The 26,724-nt window shown below is 36.7% G+C and overlaps 1 protein-coding gene across 6 annotated transcripts in view; it reads left to right on the top strand.

Moving 5' to 3' along the window:
• The window catches only part of NCOA1 (nuclear receptor coactivator 1), a 169,201-nt gene that overhangs the window by 95,852 nt on the left and 46,625 nt on the right, over window positions 1–26,724 (top strand). For 4 of the 6 annotated variants that reach the window (XM_059660396.1, XM_059660395.1, XM_059660399.1 and 1 more), the window contains exons 5-11: window positions 683–849; window positions 3,848–3,945; window positions 12,472–12,649; window positions 14,447–14,626; window positions 16,229–16,324; window positions 17,880–18,020; window positions 25,584–25,731. In XM_059660396.1, coding sequence (XP_059516379.1) covers window positions 683–849; window positions 3,848–3,945; window positions 12,472–12,649; window positions 14,447–14,626; window positions 16,229–16,324; window positions 17,880–18,020; window positions 25,584–25,731 — 1,008 coding nt within the window. Of the gene's footprint in view, window positions 1–682; window positions 850–3,847; window positions 3,946–12,471; window positions 12,650–14,446; window positions 14,627–16,228; window positions 16,325–17,879; window positions 18,021–25,583; window positions 25,732–26,724 lie in introns of those variants that run through there. The other 2 variants (XM_059660401.1, XM_059660400.1) reach the window with 2 other exon arrangements.

Raw genomic sequence — 26,724 nt, 5'->3', positions numbered from 1 at the left:
TAATTTGAGTTTAACTTTATTATATTTATAAGACCTTATAAGTAGATGGTATTTTTATTTTTTAATTGAATCTATTTTTAAAACAAAGTTGTATACTAAAGACATTGTTCTCTATACCTTAGTTTCTAATCATTGATTTATTATCCTTTTTATTTTACTTCTTAGATGGGTACTTTTTTCTTTTTGATGAGGACCAACTATAGTCTATTCATTATAAGAATCAAGAGTTTATTAGATTTCTTATTATAACTTATTTGAACTCTTTATAGTCTACCCTGCTTAATTTATAACAAATTTATTTGAAAATTCAGATTTTCTATCTCAAGGCATTATTTAGAAGGTAATATAATTACAGATGCAGGTAGTATATATACTGTTTGCGTCCTTTTAATATCTGTATTCATTGCTATTGAAATAGTCAATGAATATACATTGCTGAGGAAATTCATCTGTGACAGCAGTCATTCTCTTTATGTATTTTAGCTAGAATTGGCTTCTGTTTTGGTATTTTGTGGTATCCGTTTTTTAGATGTGAATTTACCAGTAAATTGTTTTCTGAATCTGGTTTTATATTCTTTATAAAAATAGGAATCTCTCTAAATGTGTAAACATTAAGTACTCAATCAGAGAAGGAAATGTAGTGGTAGAAATGTACACTTACTGAATTTTCTTTGTGTAACAGCACTGAAAAGAGGCGCAGGGAGCAAGAAAATAAATACTTAGAAGAGCTAGCTGAGTTATTGTCTGCAAACATCAGTGACATTGACAGCTTGAGTGTAAAACCAGACAAATGCAAGATTTTGAAGAAGACAGTCGATCAAATACAACTAATGAAAAGAATGGAACAAGGTAAAAAAGCAACCCGTGGTCCTGGATGATGTTGCGAAGTGGTTAGAGCATCAGCGTGCAACTGAAGGGTCTCAGGTTCGATTCCCGGTCAAGGCAACATACCTGGGTTGCAGGTTCGATTCTTGGCTGCGTGTGAGAAGCAACTAATTGAAGTGTCTCTCTCACATCGATGTTTCTCTCTGTCTCTCCCTTTCCCTTCCACTCTCTCTAAAAAGCAATGGAAAAAATATCCTTGGATGAGAATTAACAAAAAACAAACAAAACATGGCTTAGTAATTAAAGATACTGACAATATGTGGTTTTATTTTTTTATTATTAAGAAGTTGCATTGAACTTCGTAATTTTATTAACGAAACATTTTTGTTTAGATTCACTTTATTTTAGAAAGTAAATCTGAGAGCCTTCTTGTTATAAGAAAGTGGCTTATTAGAAACTGGTTGCCTTGGGAGGTTATGGGACCCAGTACCAGGGCGTAGCGCCAGGGGACACAAATAGTGGTGTGAGATCTGAGGTTCTGACAGAGAGTTGAAAGACAATAAATGATGGGAGAATCCTTCCATCTGAATAATGAGCCTCTTTCTGCCTGGATTCTGGGAAAGCCCTGATGTATTTTTATGATTTATATACTATCTATGTTTATTAGGGACCCCCACACCAGAAAATCCCTGGGCTGCCTACCAGAAACAAAAACAAAACACGTTGGAGAAACACTCCCACACCTGGCCACATGGGATTCCCAAAGAAAGAGTGCTTCTGAGGGATTTTATTCTAAAAACTGATAAAATATATGAGGGAATAACCTATAATGAGTAAGAGCACACATAACCAACAGAAGGACTAGACCCAAAAGAATTTCAGATTAATAGAAGCGGTGTGAAAAGACTATAAACAAATATGTTTAAAATGATTGAAGTGATATGATTTTAAGATTTTAAAAGTTGGAAAATGGCTAGTAGTGACAACTTATTTAGCAGACAGCAGAAACGGGTATGGTGAGCCTGTGAAGGGGAGAGCCAACAAGAGGCATATGGCCCCTTCCCTGCTCAGTCGACTCAAAACCCTGACAGCCTGGCTCACGTCCCTAAGTTGAAGGTGGGAGGGTTCCCGTGGGGAAATTGAGCATCCAAAGGAACAGCACATAAACACTGACAGTTGCGAACGATCCCCACATGAAAAAAATCAGCTCCTTGCCTTGCTCCCACTCTTCACACAGCTGCCAGTCAGCACTTCAGTTTACCACTCTTTAATCTGAATAAAAATCTAAATACTTGGGGAAAGCCTATAATGTAAAAGAGAACAAACAGAAAAAAGTAACTCAGAGAAAGCAGAGACAACACAGAGAGCAGAAGAAAACTTAAAACCAAACCGTCCCTTAGAGACAAAAGGAAAACTATTTTATCCGTGAAACAAGAACAAAATGCTATAAAATGAAACATTCAAAATAAAAATAAATAACCTAATTAAAAATGGGCAGGCAAATAGACATTGATCCAAAGAAGACATATAGATGACCAATAAGCACATGAAAAACATTGCTCAATGTCATAGCCATCAGAGAATGCAATCAGAACCACACTTTACACCCACAAAATAATAATATAGTGTTCATGAAATCATACATATGTAGTTTAAGCATGCTTGGAAACTATTATTGTGACCTCACAATACTGAAGAGGAGGAATGGTGGCAGAGCTTCACTCTATTTGCAGCATTGTGTTAATTTAAAAGGGAAGGCCTGAAGCAAATACTGTTAACATCAGTGAAAAATGAATGGTTACTATGTGAATGTATGCCATGTCATTTTCTGTATTTTTTGGAATATTTAAAACATTGCATTTTTTAAAGTAAAAAAACGAATTGCAATACTCAATAATACTATGTTTGGCTTTTGGTGAACTAATTCATCTGACAGATTGGAAACTTTTATTTAAGTATGATGCTGCTTTAAGATAATGGATGGATTTTTCAACATCATCACACAAAAGAATTTCAAAGCACTCCAGCAGTTAGTTTTACTGCCAATCAGATCATCATGCCATGAGTGTGAAAGGTTAGTTGTTCATGCAGACTCCCAAAAGGAAAAATCATATCTTCACTTTCTCTTCAGTGGCAATTGATCAGAAAAGAAAAAAAATGACAAAAGTAATTATTCTTTTACAATTTATCCATTTCTTAAATTTTTTGGTGTAGACTTTTTAAAAGGCTATAGAATTATACCATTTTTCTCACTGTTGGAACACTGGATTTTGTAGGTCAGAATTCAAGTCCTCCTAGTACCACTAATTAGTTACTACATTATTTGGAATGCATTACTTAACCTTTGTGACCCTCAATTTTTTTTAAAATATATTTTATTTTTTTACAGAGAGGAAGGGAGAGGAATAGAGAGTTAGAAACATCGATGAGAGAGAAACATCGATCAGCTGCCTCCTGCACACCCCCTACTGGAGATGTGCCTGCAACCAAGGTACATGCCCTTGACTGGAATCAAACCTGGGACCCTTCAGTCCACAGGCCCATGCTCTATCCACTGAGCCAAACTGGTCAGGGCATGACCCTCAGTTATATCTTCTATAAAACAAGTATAATTAAGACTAAACGTGAAAGTGCCTAGGTCAGCGATTTTCTACCGGTGTGCCACAAAAAATTTTAAAGCATGTAATACCTGTTAGTACTAGTTAGGGGTACTAAGCTCTTCCGACTTAGATTACCAAATAAAAAAATGGCAGCAGTCAACACAATAGTAACCATCCAGTGTGAGTGTATCAAAATCATACCTATTTTTTTTTTTTTGGCAAAAAATGTATTTGGTGTGTTGCAGAATTTTAGTAATTAGTTTATGTGTGCCATGAGATGAAAAAGGTTGAAAATCACTGGCCTAGATAATAAGTATCTATTTTATTTGTATCTGAAATTAGGTGAGTCTGTGTCTTCTTAAACTTGTCATTATAGAAATAAGCCCATTTTGGATGTGTGACTTTTTGGTTCTTTATTATAGAGAAATCAGCAGCTGATGATGAAGTACAGAAGTCGGACATCTCATCGAGTAGTCAAGGAGTGATAGAAAAGGAGTCCCTGGGGCCTCTTCTTCTGGAGGTAGCTGTTCTCACTGACTCAGAGAGGCGGCAAGCGCTTGGTTCTAGCCATTGTCTCTTCTAACCAGTTAATACATTATAAAACAAAGTAAAGTTTTAAAGAACTTGAATACTTATCTTGGGAACTATTTTGACAGTTGTTACTGTTTCAGAATTAAATGTTAGTAATGATCATAAGACATTTTCATGAAGGCATTCTGAATAGTGAGATGGAAAACTAAAGCCTACTGTATAGCTTTGCCATTTATTTCTGTGGTGGTTAGGACTAGCTGGGAAACTAAAACAGAATTCTTTAGCTAGCTAGTGCTATCTGTGTGTCTACTATAGAATTTCGTCTTTGAATAAGGGATGCCTCATTGTTTGCATTAGGCGTTTTCCTGAAAAGTTTTCTGACTAAAAATTGGTTAATTGTTTATGGAAACAGTCTAAGAGAATGTACTGTTTTAACAACCTTCTATCAAGTTTTTTAAAGTAAAGAACTTTTAAATGGAATTACTCTGTAATTGCTGTGTAATTTCACTCCTGTTTTTTCTATTTAATCTTTAACTCCCTCTATTCTCAACACAGATGTTTCGTTTCCAAGTGTGCTCATCACCTTAAATGTTCACTCTCATACATGAATGTTTAAAAATATGTGTATGTGTATGTACACACTTATTCCCCACAGTGTATACTCTTCTATCTCTAGCCCTAATTTTAACATGTATTCTACTACATATATAAAGTAGAGATATAGCTAGACATAAAATAGATTATTCTTTCCTTATCCTACCTCAAGGCCCTTTTTTTCTGGTGAAGTGTTTCCAACAAACGTGTATGGGTCTCTTTATTTTCTAACTTCTTCATACATATTTTCCTCTTGCCCTATTTCTGTGTCTTTGCATTAACCATAATTCCTTCTACCAACACTGCTGATGTGAGAACATTCTCAAAACTCTATTCTTGCTTTTCTGGTTCCAGAAATATTATGTATTCTCTTTGCTTCACCTTTCATCTCTAAAGAGATGACACCCAAATATATACTTTCTTGCTTTAACCTCTTCCCATATTCCATTTCTGTACTTTTAACAGGCTGCTAAACATTTTTTACTCTCGTATCAGCAACTTCTTCTCCCCTCAAAATTTAAATTCTTTATTTCTCCTCCATGTTAGACAGTACTTTATAACATTAGACTATTGGCTGTGATGATTTTTATTAGGGAATGAGCACATACTGTTTAGAACCATAAAATACAGAAGGCATTGGATACTGGCTAGAAGCTTCTCTCTGAGCCAGCGCATGCATACACATGTAAGTGGGAGAGGAGGAAGCTACCACAAGTGATGGACTCTGATTTTCTTTATTATATTCTTTTCACAAGCCATTAAACACGACTGCAGTTCAGAAACAGTGTTACAACTTGTAACAAGTATAGTAAAAATTTTAATGATAGCATCTAAGTGGTGAATATATAGATGTTCACTACAAAATTCTTTCAACTTTGCTATATTTTGAAAATTTTTAATATAAGCTGTTAGAGGAAAATAAGTTAAAGAAAGAAAAGAACTTAGGCTCATTTCCCACTTCTACCCCTCATCTTCCCCCTGCTTGGTCCCTGTCACTGTCCCACTACTTGGTTACACGTAGGCCTTTCCCGGAGACCTGCTCCAGCCTAGCGTTTACTGCTCATCTCTGCTCCTCTGCAGGGTGTTAGTAGATGAGTCTTGTCATATCTTCTAATTTTTCTATGGGAGTTCTACCTGCCTTCTCGGTGCTCTGAGTTTAAAACTAACCTAAGAATCTCTGTCTCCTTTCATTTCTTTAAATACTCATTAAATTTATCTTCATATAATGTCATTTGAGATCATGAATAAATATAAGGTATAGAGGGCCTTGAGGTTTCTGGAGTTCCTGTAGGAAAATGTCATAATTTCAATCCTAGTTCCACACGTTCTTCAGAAACCACAGAGATCAACAAGGAGAGCAAATAGATGGTCCACAAGCTGAGTGCAGCACAACTGCAGACAGAATACTGCTACTGCTACTTTACTTTATGTAAACTTTGTTATTGCTGCGTGAGAAAGGTCCACAACACTTTAAAATGAACAGAAGTGACAGCAAAACATCCACTCAAAACTACAAGAAAACAAAGTAAGGGTTTTTTTTTTTTTTTAGCTGATGAAATTATTACCCTGAAAACCACTATGAATCAAAGGGAAATTGTAACACAACATTACACACGGAATAAATGTCATTAGGCAAGCATTTTCAAATGTGAAAACAGAACATCAAATTAGAAATTTCAAAAACTCAGAGATATATTTAGGTTCTTGACTCTAACGAGCAAATAATAATTTGTATTTATGAGCTATAGATACATAGAACAGAGACTGTATAATGGAATTACTAACTTTTACTGACTTCAGAGTTGCCTTCATGGACAGCCTTTTCTATTCCTCTTCTCTGTTCTCCAACCCCACCCTCGTTGCCTTAAACTTTGTAGAGTCTGATCCAGTGAAGCCGAGAAGAGGTGGTCAAAAGCCACCAGGAGATTGTCCATTGCATCATGTAGGCTGCAGTCTAGTGCTGCACTGTTTAGTAAGTTAGCCACTAGCCACACGTGGCTATTCACAATTAAATAAAATAACAAATTCAGAGCTTCAGTCTCAGCAGCCACTAAAGTGCTCAGTGCCTCCATGTGGTTATCGCCTACTGTATTGCAGGTACAGAATACTTCCAGTGTTGCAGGAAGTTCTTGTTTTACAATATTGATCTGGAGGGGACTTGCTCATCTAGAAGATCTGCACATCTAAACGTGTCCGAACATCCACCATAATATGAGAAATTCTCACCCCACAACTTGTCTCCCCACCACCGTTTTAAAACATAAAATTTAAAAAGTAACATGGATTTAGAATGAAGGTATTTAAAAAAGAATGAAGTTATTGGAAGTACTTCCCCCACATTTAAAGAGACAGTGGTATTAGAATTTATTATTTAATAACTACCTGTTAGCCCATGGTAAATACTCATCAGTACAGACATTTTTTTAAATTATTTTTATTGATTAAGTTATTACATGTGTCCTTATCCCCACATTACCCACCCCCCATCCTCCCCACTCATGCCCTCACCCCCCTGTTGTCTATGTCCATTGGTTAGGCTTATATGCATGCATATAGTCCTTTGGTTGATCTCTCCCCCTTACCCCCACCCTCCCCTACCTTCCCTCTGAGGTTTGAAGGTCTGATCGATGTTTCTCTGTCTCTGGATCTGTTTTTGTTCATCAGTTTGTGTTGTTCATTATATTCCATAAATGAGTGAGAACATGCTATATTTATTTTTCTCTGACTGGCTCATTTCACTTAGCATAATGCTCTCTGGTCTCATCCATGCTGTTGCAAATGGTAAGAACTTCTTTTTTAACGCAGTGTAGTATTCCATTGTGTAGATGTACCACAGTTTTTTAATCCACTCATCTACTGATCCCACTTCTAGGAATATATCCCAAGAGACTAGAAACATCAATTAGAAAGGATATATGCACCCCTATGTTCATAGCAGCCCAATTCACCATAGCTAAGGTTTAGTACAGGCATTTTTTTAAGCCCCTCATTTCCACTGCTCCTTGTTGTCTAAATTCTGTTGCCTCCTATTCAGAGCTCTGTGTTATCTGGCTCTAATGCTTCTTATTTCCCCCTGGACCCCAAGAAAAATTCTGGTTTTGTCCCAGGGTCTCCCTACATCTTGCATGTGCATCCACACTTCCTTACCTTGCTTTTTCCCATCTCTACATCGCTGTGTGGCTCTTGGCACATTTGACTACCCATTCCCTCTTCCTTAAAACTCTTCCCGTGGCATCTTCTATAGAACCATCACCTCTCTTCTCTGGCTGTTCCTTAACCTCTGTCTCACATTTCTCTTTCTTTGCCTTCCTCTTACCTTAGCATTCTCCAGGGTTCTGACCTTGACTCTTCCCCTTTTCTTTTTCTTTTTTTTTAATTCTGTGCGCATTTCCTGGGAAGTTTGGGATCTACGTCTATGCCTATATGATGTACTGGTGTGTATGTGTGCTCATGTATATGTGTATATAAAACATCAGTTAGGCCCTAGCTGGTTTGGCTCAGTGAATAGAGCATTGGACTGTGGACTGGCAGGTCCCGGGTTCGACTCCAGCCAAGGGCACATGCTCCGATTGTGGGCTCGATCCCTAGTAGGGGCGTGCAGGAGGCAGCCGATCAATGATGCTCTCTCATCATTGATGTTTCTATTTCTCTCTCCCTCTCCCTCTCTAAAATCAATAAAAATATATTAAAAACAAAAAACATCAGTTAGGATTCTCTGGATTCCAAGCAAAAGACAACAATTCGGACAAAATTAAGTAAATGTGAATTTATTGGAATGCTATTTGGAAATCACAGAACCATGCTTGAAAATAGGATGAAAAAAAATATCTTAAGGAGGCTAGAAAGCCAAAACTATTCAAGTAGACTCTGAGAAAGACCTATTTGGGCTGCACCCTGCTGCTAGAATGAATGTATTCCAGCCAAGTTCCGTCTTTTTGTCATTCTCTGCAAGGTTCACCGTTAGGCAGGCGGAGGTCTCCCAGTGGCCTGATTAGGAATCCCACGAGATTTCATTTAATGGGGAACAAGTAACTCCCCAAAGGAAACCAGATATTCTGTGAAAGGAGAAAAGATGACGGTAGTTAAAAACAAATAAACAAACCCCCCCACACAGATGATACATGTACTTCTAAACCGAAATGATCTCTCTTCAGAGCATCCCTTTCATGATACCCTGCTGCCCTTTGAACATCTTTATCTGAATGTTCCTCAGTCATTTCAAATACAGTATTTCTAAAACTAAATTTATAATCATTCCTTTTAACTTCTGTTCATAAAAAGAAAAAGTTGAAAAAGGAAAAGACTAGATTTCTCCCCTGAGTCCCTTAGGGAAAGGCCCTTATCTACCAGGACCCTAAAATCATCAGTGAAGAATCACCCCAAATGTGTATTCCCATAGGTGCTGCAGGTGACCAGGTGCCGTTTGTTCTGCTTCTGTCAAATTCTCGGCTTCCACTGCCATTGCCTTCATTCAGGCTCTTACTTGAACTGGACTATTGCAATAGCATTGCCACTGAGTTCCTTGCTTCCCAGCGCCACACCACACCCACTGCCAGAAAGATCTTTGCAAAAGTATATTATGTCACTCTCCTATAAAAATGGTGCCTTCAAGAAGATCTCCGTTGCCTTTGGGACTAATTCCTTATTTTTGTTGTTGCTTTTCCTTGAAGCTTTAAAAAAAAATTTTTTTACTGTTAAATATAACACATATATTACAAGTGCATACAAAGTGATTTTTTTAACCTCTCAGCTGTTTCCTCTGTTTTGAATGTCCTTTCACCTCTCATTCACCTGAGTTACAAAATTAAATGTGTTATTATTTGGAAAATATCTGCTAGGTAGCATATTATCGTTACCACTTGTCTCATAGAAAAGGTCAACAAATTGGGACACGTGTCTCTCTTAAAAAGAAAATGAGTAGCCCCATAAACATTGTTAGACAGCTCTTCTAAGAATTTGTCACAGATAACCAGCAAACGCCTATGTGATACAAAGGATTTGTCTTTTGCTACAAGATTCTGTTTTTTAAAGGTCTTGTTTTTATTGCTCATATACATTCTATAGCAAGTAAACTGCAATATATTTCAGTAAATGGAAGGATTATAAATAAGTAAGGGGCCACCGTCCACCTCTGTATTCTGGATCTTCTCTTGGTATTCCACAGTTTGTGATATGTGACTGTCAGTACTGAATGAGGTACCAGGGTGTGGTTATGTTTATTAAGCTTAATTTCTTCCTCAAGTTTTGAATTACACTATAAGGGGAGGTTCTAACTTTTTACTACACCCCTATGGGTTTTCTGTTCCCCTTGGGGCCACGCATCTGCTTCTGGAGGCCCTGGCTCTATCTCTGTGATTTGGGCCTCCTATGCACTGCCACGCTCTCCCCTCTGCCTAGGCTGTTCTTCTCTCTTCCTCTTCCCCTCCTTGGCTGTTCCTTTATAACTAAGGTAGGAGGATGGGCTTTTTTATTGGTTTCTTATAACTATTAAAACTCCTGTAAGGAGCTTTCTTTGCCCTCAAACCCGCCCCCCCCCCCAAATTAAGTATCCTTCTTCGTCCATAGAATAGTCTGTGTATGTCTCTGACACTGCATTCATCACTGGAATTTATTATGTTTATTTTTTTTTTTAATTAAATCTTTATTGTTCAGATTATTACATTTGTTCCTTTTTTTCCCCCCATAACTCCCCTCCTCCCAGTTCCCGCCCCACCCTCCGCCCTCACTCCCCACCCACTGTCCTCATCCATAGGTGCACGATTTTTGTCCAGTCTCTTCCCACATCTCCCACACCCCTTTCCCCCCCAAGAATAGTCAGTCCATTCCCTTTCTATGTCCCTGATTCTATTATAATCAACAGTTCATTCTGTTCATCAGATTATTTATTCACTTGATTCTTAGATTCACTTGTTGATAGATGCATGTTTGTTGTTCATAATTTGTATCTTTACCTTTTTCTTCCTCTTCCTCTTCTTAAAGGATACCTTTCAGCATTTCATATAATCCTGGTTTGGTGGTGATGAACTCCTTTAGCTTTTCCTTATCTGTGAAGCTCTTTATCTGACCTTCAATTCTGAATGATAGCTTTGCTGGATAAAGTAATCTTGGTTGTAGGTTCTTGGTATTCATCACTTTGAATATTTCTTGCCACTCCCTTCTGGCCTGCAAAGTTTCTGTTGAGAAATCAGCTGACAGTCGTATGGGTATTCCCTTGTAGGTAACTGAGTTTCTTTCTCTTGCTGTTTTTAAGATTCTCTCTTTATCTTTTGCTCTTGGCATTTTAATGATGATGTGTCTTGGCGTGGTCCTCTTTGGATTCCTTTTGTTTGGGGTTCTCCGCGCTTCTTGGACCTGTAAGTCCATTTCTTTCACCAGGTGGGGGAAGTTTTCTGTCATTATTTCTTCAAATAGGTTTTCAATATCTTGCTCTCTCTCATCTTCTGGCACCCCTATAATTCTGATGTTGGTACGCTTGAAGCTGTCCCAGAGGCTCCTTACACTATCCTCGCATTTTTGGATTCTTTTTTCATTTTGCTTTTCTGGTTGGATGTTTTTTGCTTCCTCGCATTTCAAATCATTGACTTGATTCTTGCGCTCCTCTGGTCTGCTGTCGGGTGTCTGTATAATATTCGTTATTTCAGTCCGTGTATGCTTAATTTCTAGTTGGTTCCCCAATATAAGATCGAGGGTCTTATTAGTTTTCGTGTAGAGCTCATTAAGTTTATCGGCAGCTTCTAAACAGTTCTTGAGAGACCTTAAAAGTGTGGTTCTGAACTCTATTTCTTCCATTGACAATTTTGTCCTGTTTCTTTGTCTCCGCATTTTGTTATGCTTCCTTGGTGCACCCCCTAGTGGTCTTTGTTCGCAGTCTTATAGATAAATCTTGATTGTTGTAGCTAATTCCAGGGAGGGTTTGACCTCCAGGCCAAGTGGCTATGAGAATCAGCTGTGTCAGTAGTGAGAGAACTTCTGTCCTCTAGGGAGGTGCTAATCTAGCCTTTGCCTGAGGCTATCCGGCAAATGCCTCTGTGCAGGGCTTGGGCGGGGCGGGTCGAACAGGATCAACAGGGTGGGCCAGAGAGAGCAGTTATGGCGGCTCTCAGTCCTGTCCCCAGGGGCTCTGCCTCTCTGAGTCCCAGTACCCGCTGCAAAGCTCGGAGAGAAAGCTGCACTCGCTCTGACCGAAACCAGACAGACCCGCTTCTGCCGTTTGAGTCTGGGTCCCTAAAGACTCGCCCGGATCTGGTGCTCAGAGTCTGCGACTCCCTCCCGATTGAAAACGCCAACCGCGCACTCCGCACCTCAGAATTTGACTTCAGCACTGCGCCTCCTCTGAGTGTCCGTGTGCGTTTCTCTTTCCTCCTAGTTGTAGGACTTCCACTCAGCCAGCGTTCCTGTGGTTCTGGGTGATGTCCCTTCCGTTTTTTGGTTACACTTTTGAAGTAGTTGTTCAAAGCAGCAAACTCCGGCGTTAACCTATGCCGCCATCTTGGTTCTCTATTATGTTTATGTCTCTCACTCTACCATAAGTTCCTTAAGGGTAGAAATGAGTGCATAGGTCAGTCACTTCAGATCTGCTATCATAAAATGTCTCTCTAAGGGTTGTTGAGGACACACTTGTAATACCTTAACCAATAAAGAAATTAAAAAAAAAGTCTCTCTCAGGGAGAAAGTTGACATACTCATTTATGCCTACTTGAAACACTAGTGTACTGTTTTAAAGTCCTGTCCTGTCTGCAGAGAGCACGCAATAGGAAATCACCTATTCAGCCCTCACTCCTTTTTTTTTTTTTTAACTTGACATATATTGCTGACCTCTTTTTCAATACAGAAGTATACAGTATATGTTTATTTTTCTTTTTATCTTTTAACCTCCCAACCTCTAAACCCCCCCCCCCCCGCTTTTTTTTTGGTGTTGCAGGCTTTGGATGGATTTTTCTTTGTTGTGAACTGTGAAGGGAGAATTGTATTTGTGTCAGAGAATGTGACCAGCTACTTGGGTTACAATCAGGAAGAATTAATGAATACCAGTGTCTACAGCATACTGCATGTGGGGGATCATGCTGAATTTGTGAAGAATCTGCTACCAAAATCACTAGGTACAAAGAAATGTATTTTTTAAAAGAATATGAACTCCCTGTAGCTTCTCTTTATGTAAATATATTATTTACCTAAATATAAAATATAATAATATACTAGCATTATAAATACATGGTATTATTCTAAGAAATGTATGTTATCATATATTAAAATATTTTAAAATTTAGTTTCAGTCCGAGATGTAAATGTGAAGAGGCAATGCCATCAAATAGCTGATGGAGGCTTTCCGCCTCTTCCTCCAGCTTGTGCCACGGGATTGTGATGGTAATGGGAGGCCAAGCAGAAGCGTTAGCTTGAAATTCCCTTTGTTTTTCATTTTTATTATGTCCAAGAAAGAGAGAAATGAGTATCCCTCCCACCACCCTGCTCAAAGAGAAAAAGGGAGGAAGGAAAGAAAGAAGGGAAAGGGAGGGAGGGAGGAGGGATAAACTATCATATTATGTACTTATTAAAATCAACATTTTTGGATGTAAGTGGTTTCAGCTCAGGAGTTCTAAGTATGACTGGACGAGTTGTTAAGTGACAAAGGAGCCTCGCTTAGAGAATGGATAGGGTCTGATTTCTAGCCTTTCTGCTCCATTCACTGAGCCATGTGCATATTGCCCCAAAACTGGAGGGAGGACCTTGGCTAGAAATTCTATATAACTAAACCAAACATGCAAATAAAATGTTATCCATAGCTCTTTATTTTTTACATTGTTTACTTATTTCTTCTTTGAAAAGAGTACTATAGTAACTGAGGACCTGACATGATTGTTTTTATTAAAATCACTAGTCCGATATGTGAATTGTGAATGGATCTTATGTGTCTTGTTATTTTAGAGTGTAAATGACTTTAGAGATAATATTGTGGATTCCTTTATTTTAAAGATGAGGCAAAGATTAAGTAATTAACCCAAACCTCACCACTAGCTGTAGCAGGACCAAGACTCCTTACTCCAGTGTAGGTTTCCAGGATTTCCTCCTAACAGCTATAGAGTGATGAGATTGTCAAAAAGAAAGAGGGTCAGTAGAAATGGTGACCTGCCAAACAGAAACAGAAATTCTTCTTTGAAATGTACAGACAAAAAAAACAAAAGAAGAAGAAAGAAAGAAATGTACAGACATCTTTTCTAGAATTCTAGATTCAATTTTCTTTTACTGGATCAGGTGACATTTCTGTTTTAATGGTCATTTTTATGTAATAACTTGCTGATTATCCACAATATTCAAAGTATTATATGAACTATGAAAAAATAGTTATAATAAACCAAGGTTGTTCTCTATCTACTCTAAATATTTTATTTAATCACAGACTCCTTTGAGAAACTTTGAATCCAAAAAGGTGCACAAGCCCATCCTTAAAAGTTCACACCTGCCAGGTTAAAACTCCTGGTTGACAATGGACCTAAGGTTTTCAATCATTTTTTATTGCCAGACTATAACTGGAAACAAAATGGAAAAGCTTGTTAACTGCTGTTAAATTTGAGTAAAAGAACTAGTAAACTATTAATTTGTAATTTTTGTCTCTCTATATAAAGAATACTAATGAATTAGGGTACTTGTAAGGCCTTATTGTTGAGAGAGGAAATCCTATACAGTCTCTTAGAAATTTTACCATTTTCAAATTGGTAGACATTTACATTTGCTAAGGAAGATAAGTATTCTGTTGCCTCAGGGTAACATTAGATCTGATGAGGTCTCTCTGTCTTTTAATCTGAGTACCTAATTAAATAGATGGCTAAATGTGTCTTTTGTATCTTCAGATTTTGTACTTTTTCACTTATTCAGAGATATAATCAATTTCTCTTCCGCAGTAAATGGAGTTCCTTGGCCTCAAGAGGCAACACGACGAAATAGCCATACCTTTAACTGCAGGATGCTAATTCACCCTCCAGATGAGCCAGGCACTGAGAACCCAGAAGCTTGCCAGCGGTATGAAGTAATGCAGTGTTTCACTGTGTCACAGCCAAAATCAATTCAAGAAGATGGAGAAGGTAAAACAAAGGGTGACTTTAAGGTTTTTAGTTGCTTTTTCCATGGCTTTCAGGAATAGGGAGGTAATTGATTACAAAAACTGCCTTCTTAGGATAGTATTTTTGGTTACTGTATTATATATTATAATGGCTGTTCAACTTGCTATGTATTTCTTAATTTTTAAGAAAAAAAAATTGCTAACATCTATAATCACCCCTTTAAAATGCCCCCAATTTCTCAATTTTAAGCTGGCATTCCTAGTAAAATGTCAAATTCGTACCAACTTGCTGCCTAGAAATAAGAGATGTCGCTAACTGCTGCCAGTTGGAAACATACCAGATGCAGCAGGCTGTTGAACAGCTCTGATTTTTTTTTTGAGTTTCAAGTTTAGAGTGCAGGGAACATTGGAGAATAGAGTTAGCATTTTTAAGGCTATACAAGGTAATTTATAAAGAGAAGGCTTATGAACAGATGAAAACACAGCCGAAGCTCTAATATGAACATGGCATCATCATGGCTTTAGTTAAATATGTGACAGTGGATGAGTTTTCCATGTGAATTCAGACTGAGCTAAGTTAAGAACACCACAAATTGGAAACTGGAATAAGGACCGGGGAAGGTAGGAGATGAGAAGTCAGTCAGATGCCAAAAAAAAAAAGGCTGTGTACTAGTATGTAGCTGGTCTCACCAGGGAAGAGTGCCATGATCAACTAGGGACTTTCTATAAAATAAACATACAAGGCTGCTTTATATGAATAAAGTTCATATTTAGCCATGTGATGTTGCACACTCAAAAAATTTGGAGCTGGAACTTTGAAAAAATTATAGATCCTACAATATAAAGTCCTGTGTCAAAGGCAAATTATGCTTCTTTAGAAAGAGTTAAATGTTTTTTTCATAGGTAATTATTATCTGCACAGAAGTAGTTTTGCCTAGATTTAAGCAACACAGTAAATTTTTAAATACATTCTATAGTCAATTTCTTATAGTCATCTGTACTTAATGGCTACAAAAATTAAATTTTTTTTAAAGAACATTTTTTATTTTATTTTAGATCAGGAGGCAAGAGGAAGGGAGAGCGAGTGAGAGAAACATTGACTTGTTGTTCTACTTATTCATGCATTTATTGGTTGATTCTTGTATATGCCCTGACTGGGGATTGAACTCGCAACCTTGGCATATCAGGATGATGCCCTAACCAACTGAGTTGCCAGGCCAAGACTTACAAATAATTTTTATAGCCATTAAGTACTGATGCGTATAGGAAATTGTACATAGAGCTGTATTTTAAAATTCACTGTGTTGCTTAAATCTAGGCAAAACTACTTGGAGTTTTTATCATCCAAGTACATGAGATGCATCAGTCTCCTCTAGTTTCTAGTTTAGGTAAGAACAGTCAATGGGAAGGAGTTACTTATGCCAACTAGATCTCTACCTGGAGCTTCCTGTTTTTGGTTGCCAGCAATTTTATTTCTAGCATTATACTTTTATATTGAGTGACTCCAGTATAGTGTCAGATCCTATAAAATGTATTACTTCTATAAAAACTGATAATGTCAAGTTATAGATTGTGAACCATTTTCTACCCTTTTTCTTCATTTTCCCTTTCTTGTTTTGGGCAGATTTCCAGTCATGTTTGATTTGTATTGCACGGAGATTACCTCGGCCTCCAGCTATTACGGGTGTAGAATCCTTTATGACCAAGCAAGATACTACAGGTATTAACTGCAAAGTTAAAAATGTTCCATCAGTATTAATGATGTCAGCTATGCTTTTAAAATTAATTACATCCCAGATATTGTGTCCATCTGTTCTTTGCTTTTCCACTTATGTCCATTTGTCTTATACAGAAAACATTTTAAGTGGTGGTTTTGATGTTATGCATTTTAGATATTATAATCATTGTTATTTTTAACTTTTCATATACCTATATTTGTTTTTATTATAAATTATTTTTCATAACAATGGGATAAAGTTTTTAAAGCTATTTGGCAATGTAGATTTAAATGCATATATTTATAAATGGATACAAGTATGGTGGTTTTAATATTATGCTTAAATGTATCTGGCTATTTTTTTCTTTATTCTTTAAATTTATTCAGCACATAATTTTTGAATAACTAGAAATGCCTGTCACTATGTATGATTGCTTAAGAGTGTACATAGTTGAGCAAAAAGCAATGATGTAATTACAAATCATGATATGTTTTGTGATGGAAAAGGTGTGAGATGGTAAGGTAAGCTAATAAGGAGGACCTGTTTAAAATCAGCTGGTTAATGAAGACCTGGCTGAGGAGCTGATATTGAACCCTTAAGTTTGAGGTGGTGCGAATTATGTGTGTTGGGAGGGAATGGTGGGGAGGGGCACAGAGCAGAATAAGCGCTCCCGATTGAGGAGACAGCTGCAGGGCCCCAGGAGGACAGGAGTGTGTTAGAAGAACTGAAAGAAGGGCACGCGAGCCACGGGGCGAGGAAAGGTGACAGCGCCTGAAAATAAGGCCTTCTTTGAAAGGCTACTTCAGGTTTGATTTTCATCAAAAACAAATTATTACTGTTCTTTACAAACTGTAAAATATTTTTCATGTTATTTAATCTTCACTCTAGCGCATCACATTTTTGTTTTTACATCAGTTATATGTTTCACTCACCTCTTTAATAGAGAGATCATTTCTACTAAATTTTATTCTTTGTGAAAAGTTTAGTTTTAATGTACTTTTTCATCTTTACCATTGTTTATAAGATCCTCTTACAATATTCACTAATTTTTTTGTCCCAGAAACCTAATATTCCTATGTTGTATGCTTTATTATTGTGTTTTTAAAGGTTCGTTTCCAACTGCTCTTACTAAAGAGTAAGTGGAAATAAATTACCAAAATAATGTATTCATGGCTGCCTCTCCTTCCCCAATGAGTGATTCAGCCATTAGTGTGTGGCTAGAGAGCAGGATCCATAGAGCAAGCCAGAGGAGTCTGAGCAGCATTAGTCCCAGCAGCTTCAGGTCTTTATGGCGTGCCTTTAATACTTGGCTGGAATTGAATTTTAGAATATGACATACTAGTAGGTAACACACTCCAAGGCCAAAACAATTTTTCATTATCATGCCACAGATATACTGTTACCATAGGTACTAAAAACTAATAGTGCTTTTTAATGCTTTTTTTCCATTATGCATTTGGGAGGCAGAATATTTCTGAGAAGCGGTTGTTCATTTTGAAATACAGATTATTTAGATCAGGAGGTTATCATAAATGTAAAATTTTATTCTTTGTCTAGGTAAAATCATCTCTATTGATACGAGTTCCCTGAGAGCTGCTGGCAGAACTGGCTGGGAAGATTTAGTGAGAAAATGCATTTATGCTTTTTTCCAACCTCAGGGCAGAGAGGCATCTTATGCCAGACAACTATTTCAAGAAGGTAAAGTTTTCTCTCAGTTAATTTCACTAACTTTTCTCTTTATTAATATTGAATAACTTATATGGAATTTATGGCTTGATAAGTATTTTCTCCAAATTACAGTTTTTGTAATAATCAGTTTTAGGAAAGGAAGAAATGGGTAAGCAAAGTAATTCATGAGTGGATCCTGAATTTGGGATGTACATTATAAAGACTAGGATATCATGTGGTGGTCACTCATTCATTTGTGCATTCATTCATTCGGCAGACATGTATAAAATTCCTCACATGCATAGAATACTATGTAAGGTGGCAGGAATACCATGATGTTTAAGAAGTGTGGTTTTGGTGTCAAGGAGCTTAAATTGTATTAGGAGAATAGTGGACAGTTTTAAAGATCAGTGTGACATGGGCTATAATAGAGGTATAAATAAAAGAAGGAAAAATTTAATTATGACCTAAAGAATCAGAGATGGCTTCAGAGAGGAAGTGGTATTTTTGTCTGGAAGATCATTCCCAGCAGAACAGGCATGTCCAAAGGGCTTCGAGATCTATATTGTGAATGTTTTCTTCATGACTGTTACAGTACCTGCATCTCCTAACTCAGGTTGAAGTTTCAAGTTATAGGTATGTCATATGAAACTAATAATAATTTAATAGATGCTGCATCATAGTAAGCCTATGGAAGTATAAAACAAGTATATTCTCTGCCCTTAAGGAACTTAACAGTATTATAGGAAAGACAGGGAAAATTATCTTAGAATTAAGTCCAGAAAGTTCATAGAGATTCTAGATGAAGGGATTTTGATGCACTTAAAAAATATTGTCATGTAATTATGTTAGTTTACTGCCCCTTTCACAATGTAATTTATTCTCCAAACTCTAAGTAGTTTCTTTGGAAAGAGACTCTCTGCATGGCTATTCCTGAAAAACAATTTAAAAATATTTTTCATTATTCCATCATCCTTCTTGATGTTAACATTTTCCCATAATATTAGGTTTCCTATGTTTACAGATGATTTTCCATTCATTACATTTTAGGTCAACTGCTTCCTAATGTATGGAGGAAACAGCTTACTTTTTTTTTTTTTTTTTTTTTTTTTTAGGAAGCCATCTGTATGAATCTCACTAGTCTTGTCACTAGCTTCCTACAGACTAATGGTTCCGCAGTGGGCCTCTTACTAGACTGATAGCATCCCTAAAAATAATATTGCAGTGAATAGGACCAAGAATCTGTGTTGGAAAGTTCTCCGGGGAGTCCTAAAGTGCAGGCAGGTCTAGAAACCATCACAGTGCACAGCCAGTGCCATCCCCTGGGTGCACACTTTGTGACTCCCTTTCCCAAGAGCGGCACTTTACTTTTGCATAGACTTAAGACTCGGTACTGTTTCCACTACTGTCTAAAGTGCTGCAGTATATGATGCTCTCTGATTTTTGCCTTAATTTAAGACTTATTTTTTTTATTTTTTTTTTGCTTATAATTTATCTACATTCCTACTAAGGCAAAGCAGGTCTAGATTATTATCTCATTCTCCAAATGGTTGGGCTCCCCATCGATGTGATTGAAGCACAGCTTAAACAAACTATGCAAATTCTCTATAAAATAATTGATGAAAGTTTAATAAGTAGCTAATCTATCATTAGTATATGAAGTGAAATAATTTAGAGTAAACTGTAAAGAGCTTCTTCCCATTAGTCATTTCTTAATGTCCTATCTTCCCTCTTTTTTTTTTAAGAAAAAAAAATTCCTTAGTAGAAATAATTTGTGGGGTTTTTTTCAGAATTAAGTTGTCCAGAGTTCACATGACTCTTGATTCTAGTGTTTTGGAGATTCAGGACAACTTGCCAAACAGCAGTCATGGGTTGAGTAAAATATCTTTTTCTGATATTTTATATTTAGCCGTATCTAACCTGATAAGAAAAATTAAACACTTACACGAGAATCACCCCTATATGGGAATGACCTGCTGAATTAAAGTCTCAGGTGAGGAACCAGATATCTTAAAAAGCTCCAAAGGTAATGCTGAAATACAGGCATACCTCGGAGACATTCAGGTTCCATTCCAGACCACCGCGTTATAGAGAGGGTATCACAGTAAAGCAAGTCGTAATCTTTATTTTTTTTAATATATTTTATTGATTTTTTACAGAGGGGAAAGGAGATGGAGAGGGATAGAGAGTTAGAAACATCGATGAGAGAGAAACCGATTCAGCTGCTTCCTGCACACTCCCTACTGGGGATGTCCCCGCAACCAAGGTACATGCGGTTGACTGGAATCAAACCTGGGACCTTACAGTCCGCAGGCCGACGCTCTATCCACTGAGCCAAACCGGTCAGGGCGAGTCGTAATCTTTTTGCTGATGGAGGGTCCTACCTTCAATTTGTAAAAAACGCACTATCTCTGAAGCACTATAAAGTGAAGTACAATAAATGAGATATGCCTGTACATCAACTTAAGAACTAGGGTTGATGCTGCTTCTTCACTTACGGACAGTGTGAAAAGAGTGCAACAAATTATCAGTGTATTCTTGATTTTCTATAAAACTTTTAAAAAGCTTAAAAGTTTGTAAAATTCTACAATGATTAATTTTTAGGCAAGAAAACTTTGTTCTCCATCTGTGTTCTTTTTTCCTGTCCATTAATTTACACTTTGAAGGCAGTGGCTGGTATAAAATCTTAATATACATTAAAGTTTTAAGTTGGTTTTTATTTAGTTTTTCAGCTGCTTTTGACAGGGAAGCTCATGGACTGCTTTTCACATTTCATTTTCCAGAATCTAATTTGAAAATGCTTTTCAGCCAAAGCATATATGGGAACATTAGCATGAGCTAGATTACAGCGATGGTTCTCCATTGAGATTAGGGAGAAATGGATATCAAAACCACTTGAGTCTCTGGATCTGTTTTTGTTCATCAGTTTATGTTGTTCATTATATTCCACAAATGAACAAAAACAGATCCAGAGACAGAGAAGCATCAATCAGACCGTCAAACCTCAGAGGGAAGGTAAGGGAGGGTAGGGGTAAGGGGGAGAGATCAACCAAAGGACTTATATGCTAGCATATAGGCCTAACCAATGGACACAGACAACAGGGGGGTGAGGGCATGAGGGGGCGTTAATGGGGGGTAACATGGGGATAAGGACACATATGTAATAACTTAATCAATTAAAAAACAACACTTGAGGAACTTTTTGAACTAAAAGGTCCATGCAGGTGTATATCATTTGGAAACGTTCTGAGGTTCTGTTCAGTTCAGAACCATGCCTTTAAAGAAAGGTCTCAGTGGTCGGCAAACTCCTTAGTCAACAGAGCCAAATATCAACAGTACTTCTTCAAAATAGACTCGCCCAAGCTGAAAACCGACTTCTGCGCATGGGCCGCGAAGTTTCAGTCGCACCGTATGTGTGCCTGCACATGACATTTTGTGGAAGAGCCACACTCAAGGGGCCAAAAAGCCTCATGTGGCTCGCGAGCCGCAGTTTGCCCACCACGGGTCTAGGTTAAATGTGTCCCAAAGTTCATCTGGGCAAGTTGTTAAACCGGCTTTTTGTGCTCCACCCACACTACTGAATCAGAGTCTACAGTCTAAGATGTTTTCCTACAGAGAATGTTGGGAATGCGCACTAGGTTCCACAAGATAGTCATAGCTACAACTAGAAATGATGTTTCCTGCTGAATTAAGTTTGGGAAATGTTTTAATCTCCCACGTTTGGCGATTCATTAGACATATTTATGGAATTTAAATTTCTGGGAAGTTCTACCATAACAATGACTTTGTTATCCAGACTTATTTTTCCTCAGAATACTTACATCTGTAGCACATCAATTAGCACTTAGGGAGAGTAGTGGTCATGGGAAATGTTGGGCTAGAGTCCAGACAGTCTAGAAAAGTTATGTGAAAGTTCTGTTTACCTATTATCAATGATGTAATGGATCATTTGTCTTTGAAAGATGTTCATAATGTATTGTTACATTGAAAAAAGCACAGCATGTATGTATAGTACGATTTCACCCTTGTATATCTATTTATCCAATTCTAGAAGGTTCACAAAATGTTGACAGTGGTTATCTTTGAGTGATGGATCACAAATGACTTTACTTATTCTTGCTCATTTCTCTATTATCTTTTTTTTTATATAATTTTTTTAAATATATTTTATTGATTTTTTACAGAGAGGAAGGGAGAGAGATAGTTAGAAACATCGATGAGAGAGAAACATCGATCAGCTGCCTCCTGCACATCTCCCACTGGGGATATGCCCGCAACCCAGGTACATGCCCTTGACCGGAATCGAACCTGGGACCCTTCAGTCCGCAGGCCGACGCTCTATCCACTGAGCCAAACCGGTTTCGGCTTCTCTATTATCTTAACTTTATAATCACAAAATAATTTTAATTAAAAAATATCACAAGACAGTTGGAAGCAGTTTATAATATCAAGAAGTTTGGAAGCATTGCTGGAAAACATAAATACCCAATAAATGATTAATACCCATATATAGTGATTAATATTTAAGCAAGAATGTTCTTTAAGACTTGTGTTATGTGGATAATTCCATGGTCCATATAACAGACTTAACTTAAAATCCTTTTATGCAAATTTTATTTAGAAAATTTAAAATATGAGTTACTTTTCTTTGTTTAGAAATTTTGATAATACTGACTAGAGTTTATTCATTGGTGATTAAAAATCTCTAACCATCTAGGAGTAATTTTTTTCCTTTACCTTAATAACAGTTTTTAAAATTGCATTATTTCTGCGTATATCTAGAGAAATACCAAAAAGAAAAAGAAATCTCTACCAGCACTGACCTGTGCTGTCCTGCCACACACATTTTTAACCTGCCCCTTTAGTTAACATGGTTGTTGAGGATAACTCAGCATCAAATTGGGTGGAGTAAAAAACCCAAGTAGCTCTATTTCTACAGCTGCTATAACCAGAGAAAGTGGTTCCCTTTGCTTTGTAGCTCTATTGAGGCCTATTCTGGGAGGGGGAGAAGGAGGGATGAGACAACAAGAACAGTTGCCATTTTAAAGGTTCTTTGAAGAGGTTCTGGGATGTCAGTAATAATATTCCTTCCCACTAAGTGTTCTAAATTTTTAGAAATGGACATAGAAGTCAGGGATCAGAATACTAACTATATGCCTGGCACAACTAGATCAGAAAATAAGGCCAGAACGTGTGATCAAACTGAGATTTTAAATAGTTTTGTCCAGGCCTAAATCTTGAAACCCACTTATGGGTATAATTTGGTTTGCAGAGCAAATGTTCATCCAAACAGCTCTGTAAACAATTGTGACTTCCTTCCTCATACCTTAATTCAAAAGATTAGTGATTGTTTTATGGGGTTGCAGTTATTGGTATATATGGTGTCTAGGCATCAGCTGAATGTGTATATGATTCAGGACATATATAATTTGGAACCTGTTTATTTGTTGTTGTTACTGTGTTTTGGAGGGGGTGTTTATTCAGGAATATACATTCAGTTTCTGCTATATTCTATTCTAGGCTCCAGGCCAGATACTATCTCACAACATTATTGTCTAAATTTTAGTGATGATGGGCAAAGGTTAATGTGCATTATTAAGTCCTAAACTTGAAAAATTCAACCCTGAATCTGACTCCTAGGTTCTTGATCCATATGCTGCCTGCCTGTTGACCTCTCCATCTGAACAATTGAGCACTAGAAGTGTTTGCTTTAACTGGATAGTCTTTTTTTTTTTTTTGGATAGTCTTTATTAAAGTTTTAACTGGATAGTCTAATTAAAGTTTTACTATATTTAATATTGATGTTTTTTATTTCAAAGAGTGATGTGTGAATTATGATGTGCTAAGTCTTACTCTACATATTCTCACCCAAAATCAATAATTAACTTCAAACATTAAAGTGTAACCATGTCCTTGTATCAATAAGGATTCTCCAGTTTTGGAATTTTTACTATTTTAGATATGGTCTTACAAGTTAAGGCAGCACAATTACCAAAAGACCATTCATGTTTCTGTAGTCCACATTAAGTATCTTAATGTTCCCATGCTAGCCTGAGTTTCTAGTTCTTCCTGAAATTTCTTATCAATAAATCAAGAAATTTGTCTCCATTCCTATTACAAAAGTAAGTTTAGATTCCTACAAGCGCAGACACATAAATTGAGACATAAGCATTTGAGAACATAGCCAAGAGTTAAAATCTATCCTTTAAGGAAAAGTTATGGTCAATATTACCCTATTTAGGTGATATTTAAGTTGAGAATCAATCAGCAAGTACTTACTGTATGAATTTATATGCATAGCATCATAGTTCAAGATTCAATGGAGAGTGAGAAACAAAAATGGGGCATAAAACGTGCCCTTATGTTTATTTGAGCTGAAAAAGAAAAAGAGGTGTGTAAAAAGTTATCTACCTCCTACAAAGAGATATAGAAGAAATGTTTAGGAAGCAATGAGAAATAAGATTGGAAATTCAAGTCCAAGTCAGATTGTACAGAGCTGTGCTGCCAGTATGGGAGCCCCTAGCCACATGAGTGCTTGAAATGTAGCTAATGTGACGAGGAACTGAATTTTAAATTTTATTTAATCTTACATTTAATTAGCACATGTGCTTGATGGCTACCATACTGGACACTTTAGTTCAGTGGTGAACAGCCAGTGAGGGTTTCCCAGAGATAGGAGATCCTGAAGAGCAGTCGACAGTGGTGAGGATAAAGACAAAATGACATATGCAACATAACAGGAAATGTATTGTGTTTTATCTGGCCCTTTATATAACTGTAGCTTTATCATTATCCCAAAAGTTAATTATCTCAAAAGGCCACTTCTTATCATAATTGTATTTTCCAAAAATATATTAATCAGGAATTGTTAATATTTTTTAGGGTTTGCTATTGCAAACATTTACTTATAATCTTACAGAAAAATTATTAGTTTTCATTAAAGACATTTTCATCATCTGTTACTTCGTTAGAAACTAAATTTCTTTGTGTGTTATCTTTGGTGAATGTGCCAGTGATTTGGCTGAAATTGCGAGATGGGTAAGGAATTCAGTAAGGAATTCATTTCTGAGTGAAAAATTAAATTTGACTTTTAGTTAAGGAATTCTGTAAACAAATCAAAACTTAGAGGGCGAATTTTATGATATGTGAATTATATCTCAATAAAGCTGTTATTAAAAATCAGCCAGTAAAGGGGAAAAAACTTGTTAAACATAATACTGAAAGTGAGAGGGGAGAAGGTAATGTCCTGGTATTTTTAATGGACACAATAAATTTAAAGAGCTGCCCTATTATAGGGAAAGATTAAGGTTGGTTTTCTTCTGGTTGGGGTTTCTTCATAATCATAACTTATGTGAAAAGGCACCCATTCAAGTAGGAGTGGATTAAAACTTGTCATCAGGTGGTATATTTCAGCCAGAATCATGTTCCCCCTCAGAGATCTGTTTTGTTTGAACTATTCTTTGAATCTGAGGAGGCATCATTTGGGAGGGCATATTAAGAATGAAGTTCTAGGTAGAAGTAAGGCTTGGTAACTCCTTTACCCAAAGTGCAAGTGTCAGAATTGTAACTAGGTTTCTCTTTTGTTTGAAACAGTGATGACTCGTGGCACTGCCTCCAGCCCATCCTATAGATTCATATTGAATGATGGGACAATGCTTAGCGCCCACACCAAGTGTAAATTTTGCTGCCCTCAAAGTCCAGACATGCAACCTTTCATCATGGGAATTCATATCATCGACAGGTACTACTTATTTGGAGAGCCTCATATGAAATAAGTCAGTTCACATATCTCTTTTTAGAAAAAAAATTTATACTCTTAATGACTAGAAAAATAGAAATTCTAAAGTAGGCATTAAACTTGTGTGATGAGTATATATAATCCAAATATCCACATTGGCTTTTATAGTTTTGTCACCTAACAGTAGCTTTGTTGTTTAAAAGGGAGACAGGAAAGGTGAGGCTGAAAATATGTGTTCTAGAGGAAAAATCAATAAAGTGGATAAAAACTTTCAACTTTCCATATATGGTCTTATAAAAAGGTTTGAGAGTTTATTAATATTGTTATTTTATTTTTAAATGTTTCCTTTTCATTAGGGCAAACTTTGATGGCTTCTGAGTTCAAGTTGATAGTTTCTCCAAACGCAAATCATTAAACTATCAACTTGAAATTTTTTAATATCATTGTTCCTAATTTGTTCTCCTCTCTAAACATGTCTTACATTGGTATATATGGTAAATTTATGTGGTATATATAGTAAATTCATGGGACCATTCTTTTATCCTATGAATTATTCAAAATCATACATTTACAGCTATGTATTTAAAATTTAGCATTAAACAGAAACAAGGACATTTCCCCTCACTTCATCTTTTCCTCATCTGATATATTTGCTTATTGGAACATGGTAATACCGGTCACAAATCTGTTGTCATAATTATGGATTTGAGTAAAAAACTCGATGAAAATCTGAATTTAGTATTCTGCTTTTCCCTAATTTTAGTTTAATTTATGCTCGTGAATAGAATTAACACAGTTCTTTTTTTCATATTGTGATTTCTCTTTCAAAACATCCGCTATGTCTGCATGTCACCATTTTTAATTTTTACATCAGTGACACAGTATTTTCCTTACCCAGTCTTCCTCTCTGGAGTTGAAATACTTAAAAGCACTAACAAGGGAGTCATGAATAAATGCTTTGTAAGCAGAGATGTGGGAAGTTTATCTTTCAACCAA

This window comes from Myotis daubentonii, chromosome 12 (genome assembly GCF_963259705.1).
Source record: "Myotis daubentonii chromosome 12, mMyoDau2.1, whole genome shotgun sequence".
Taxonomy (NCBI): Eukaryota; Metazoa; Chordata; class Mammalia; order Chiroptera; family Vespertilionidae; genus Myotis; species Myotis daubentonii.
This window is presented reverse-complemented; position numbering and strand designations above follow the sequence as displayed.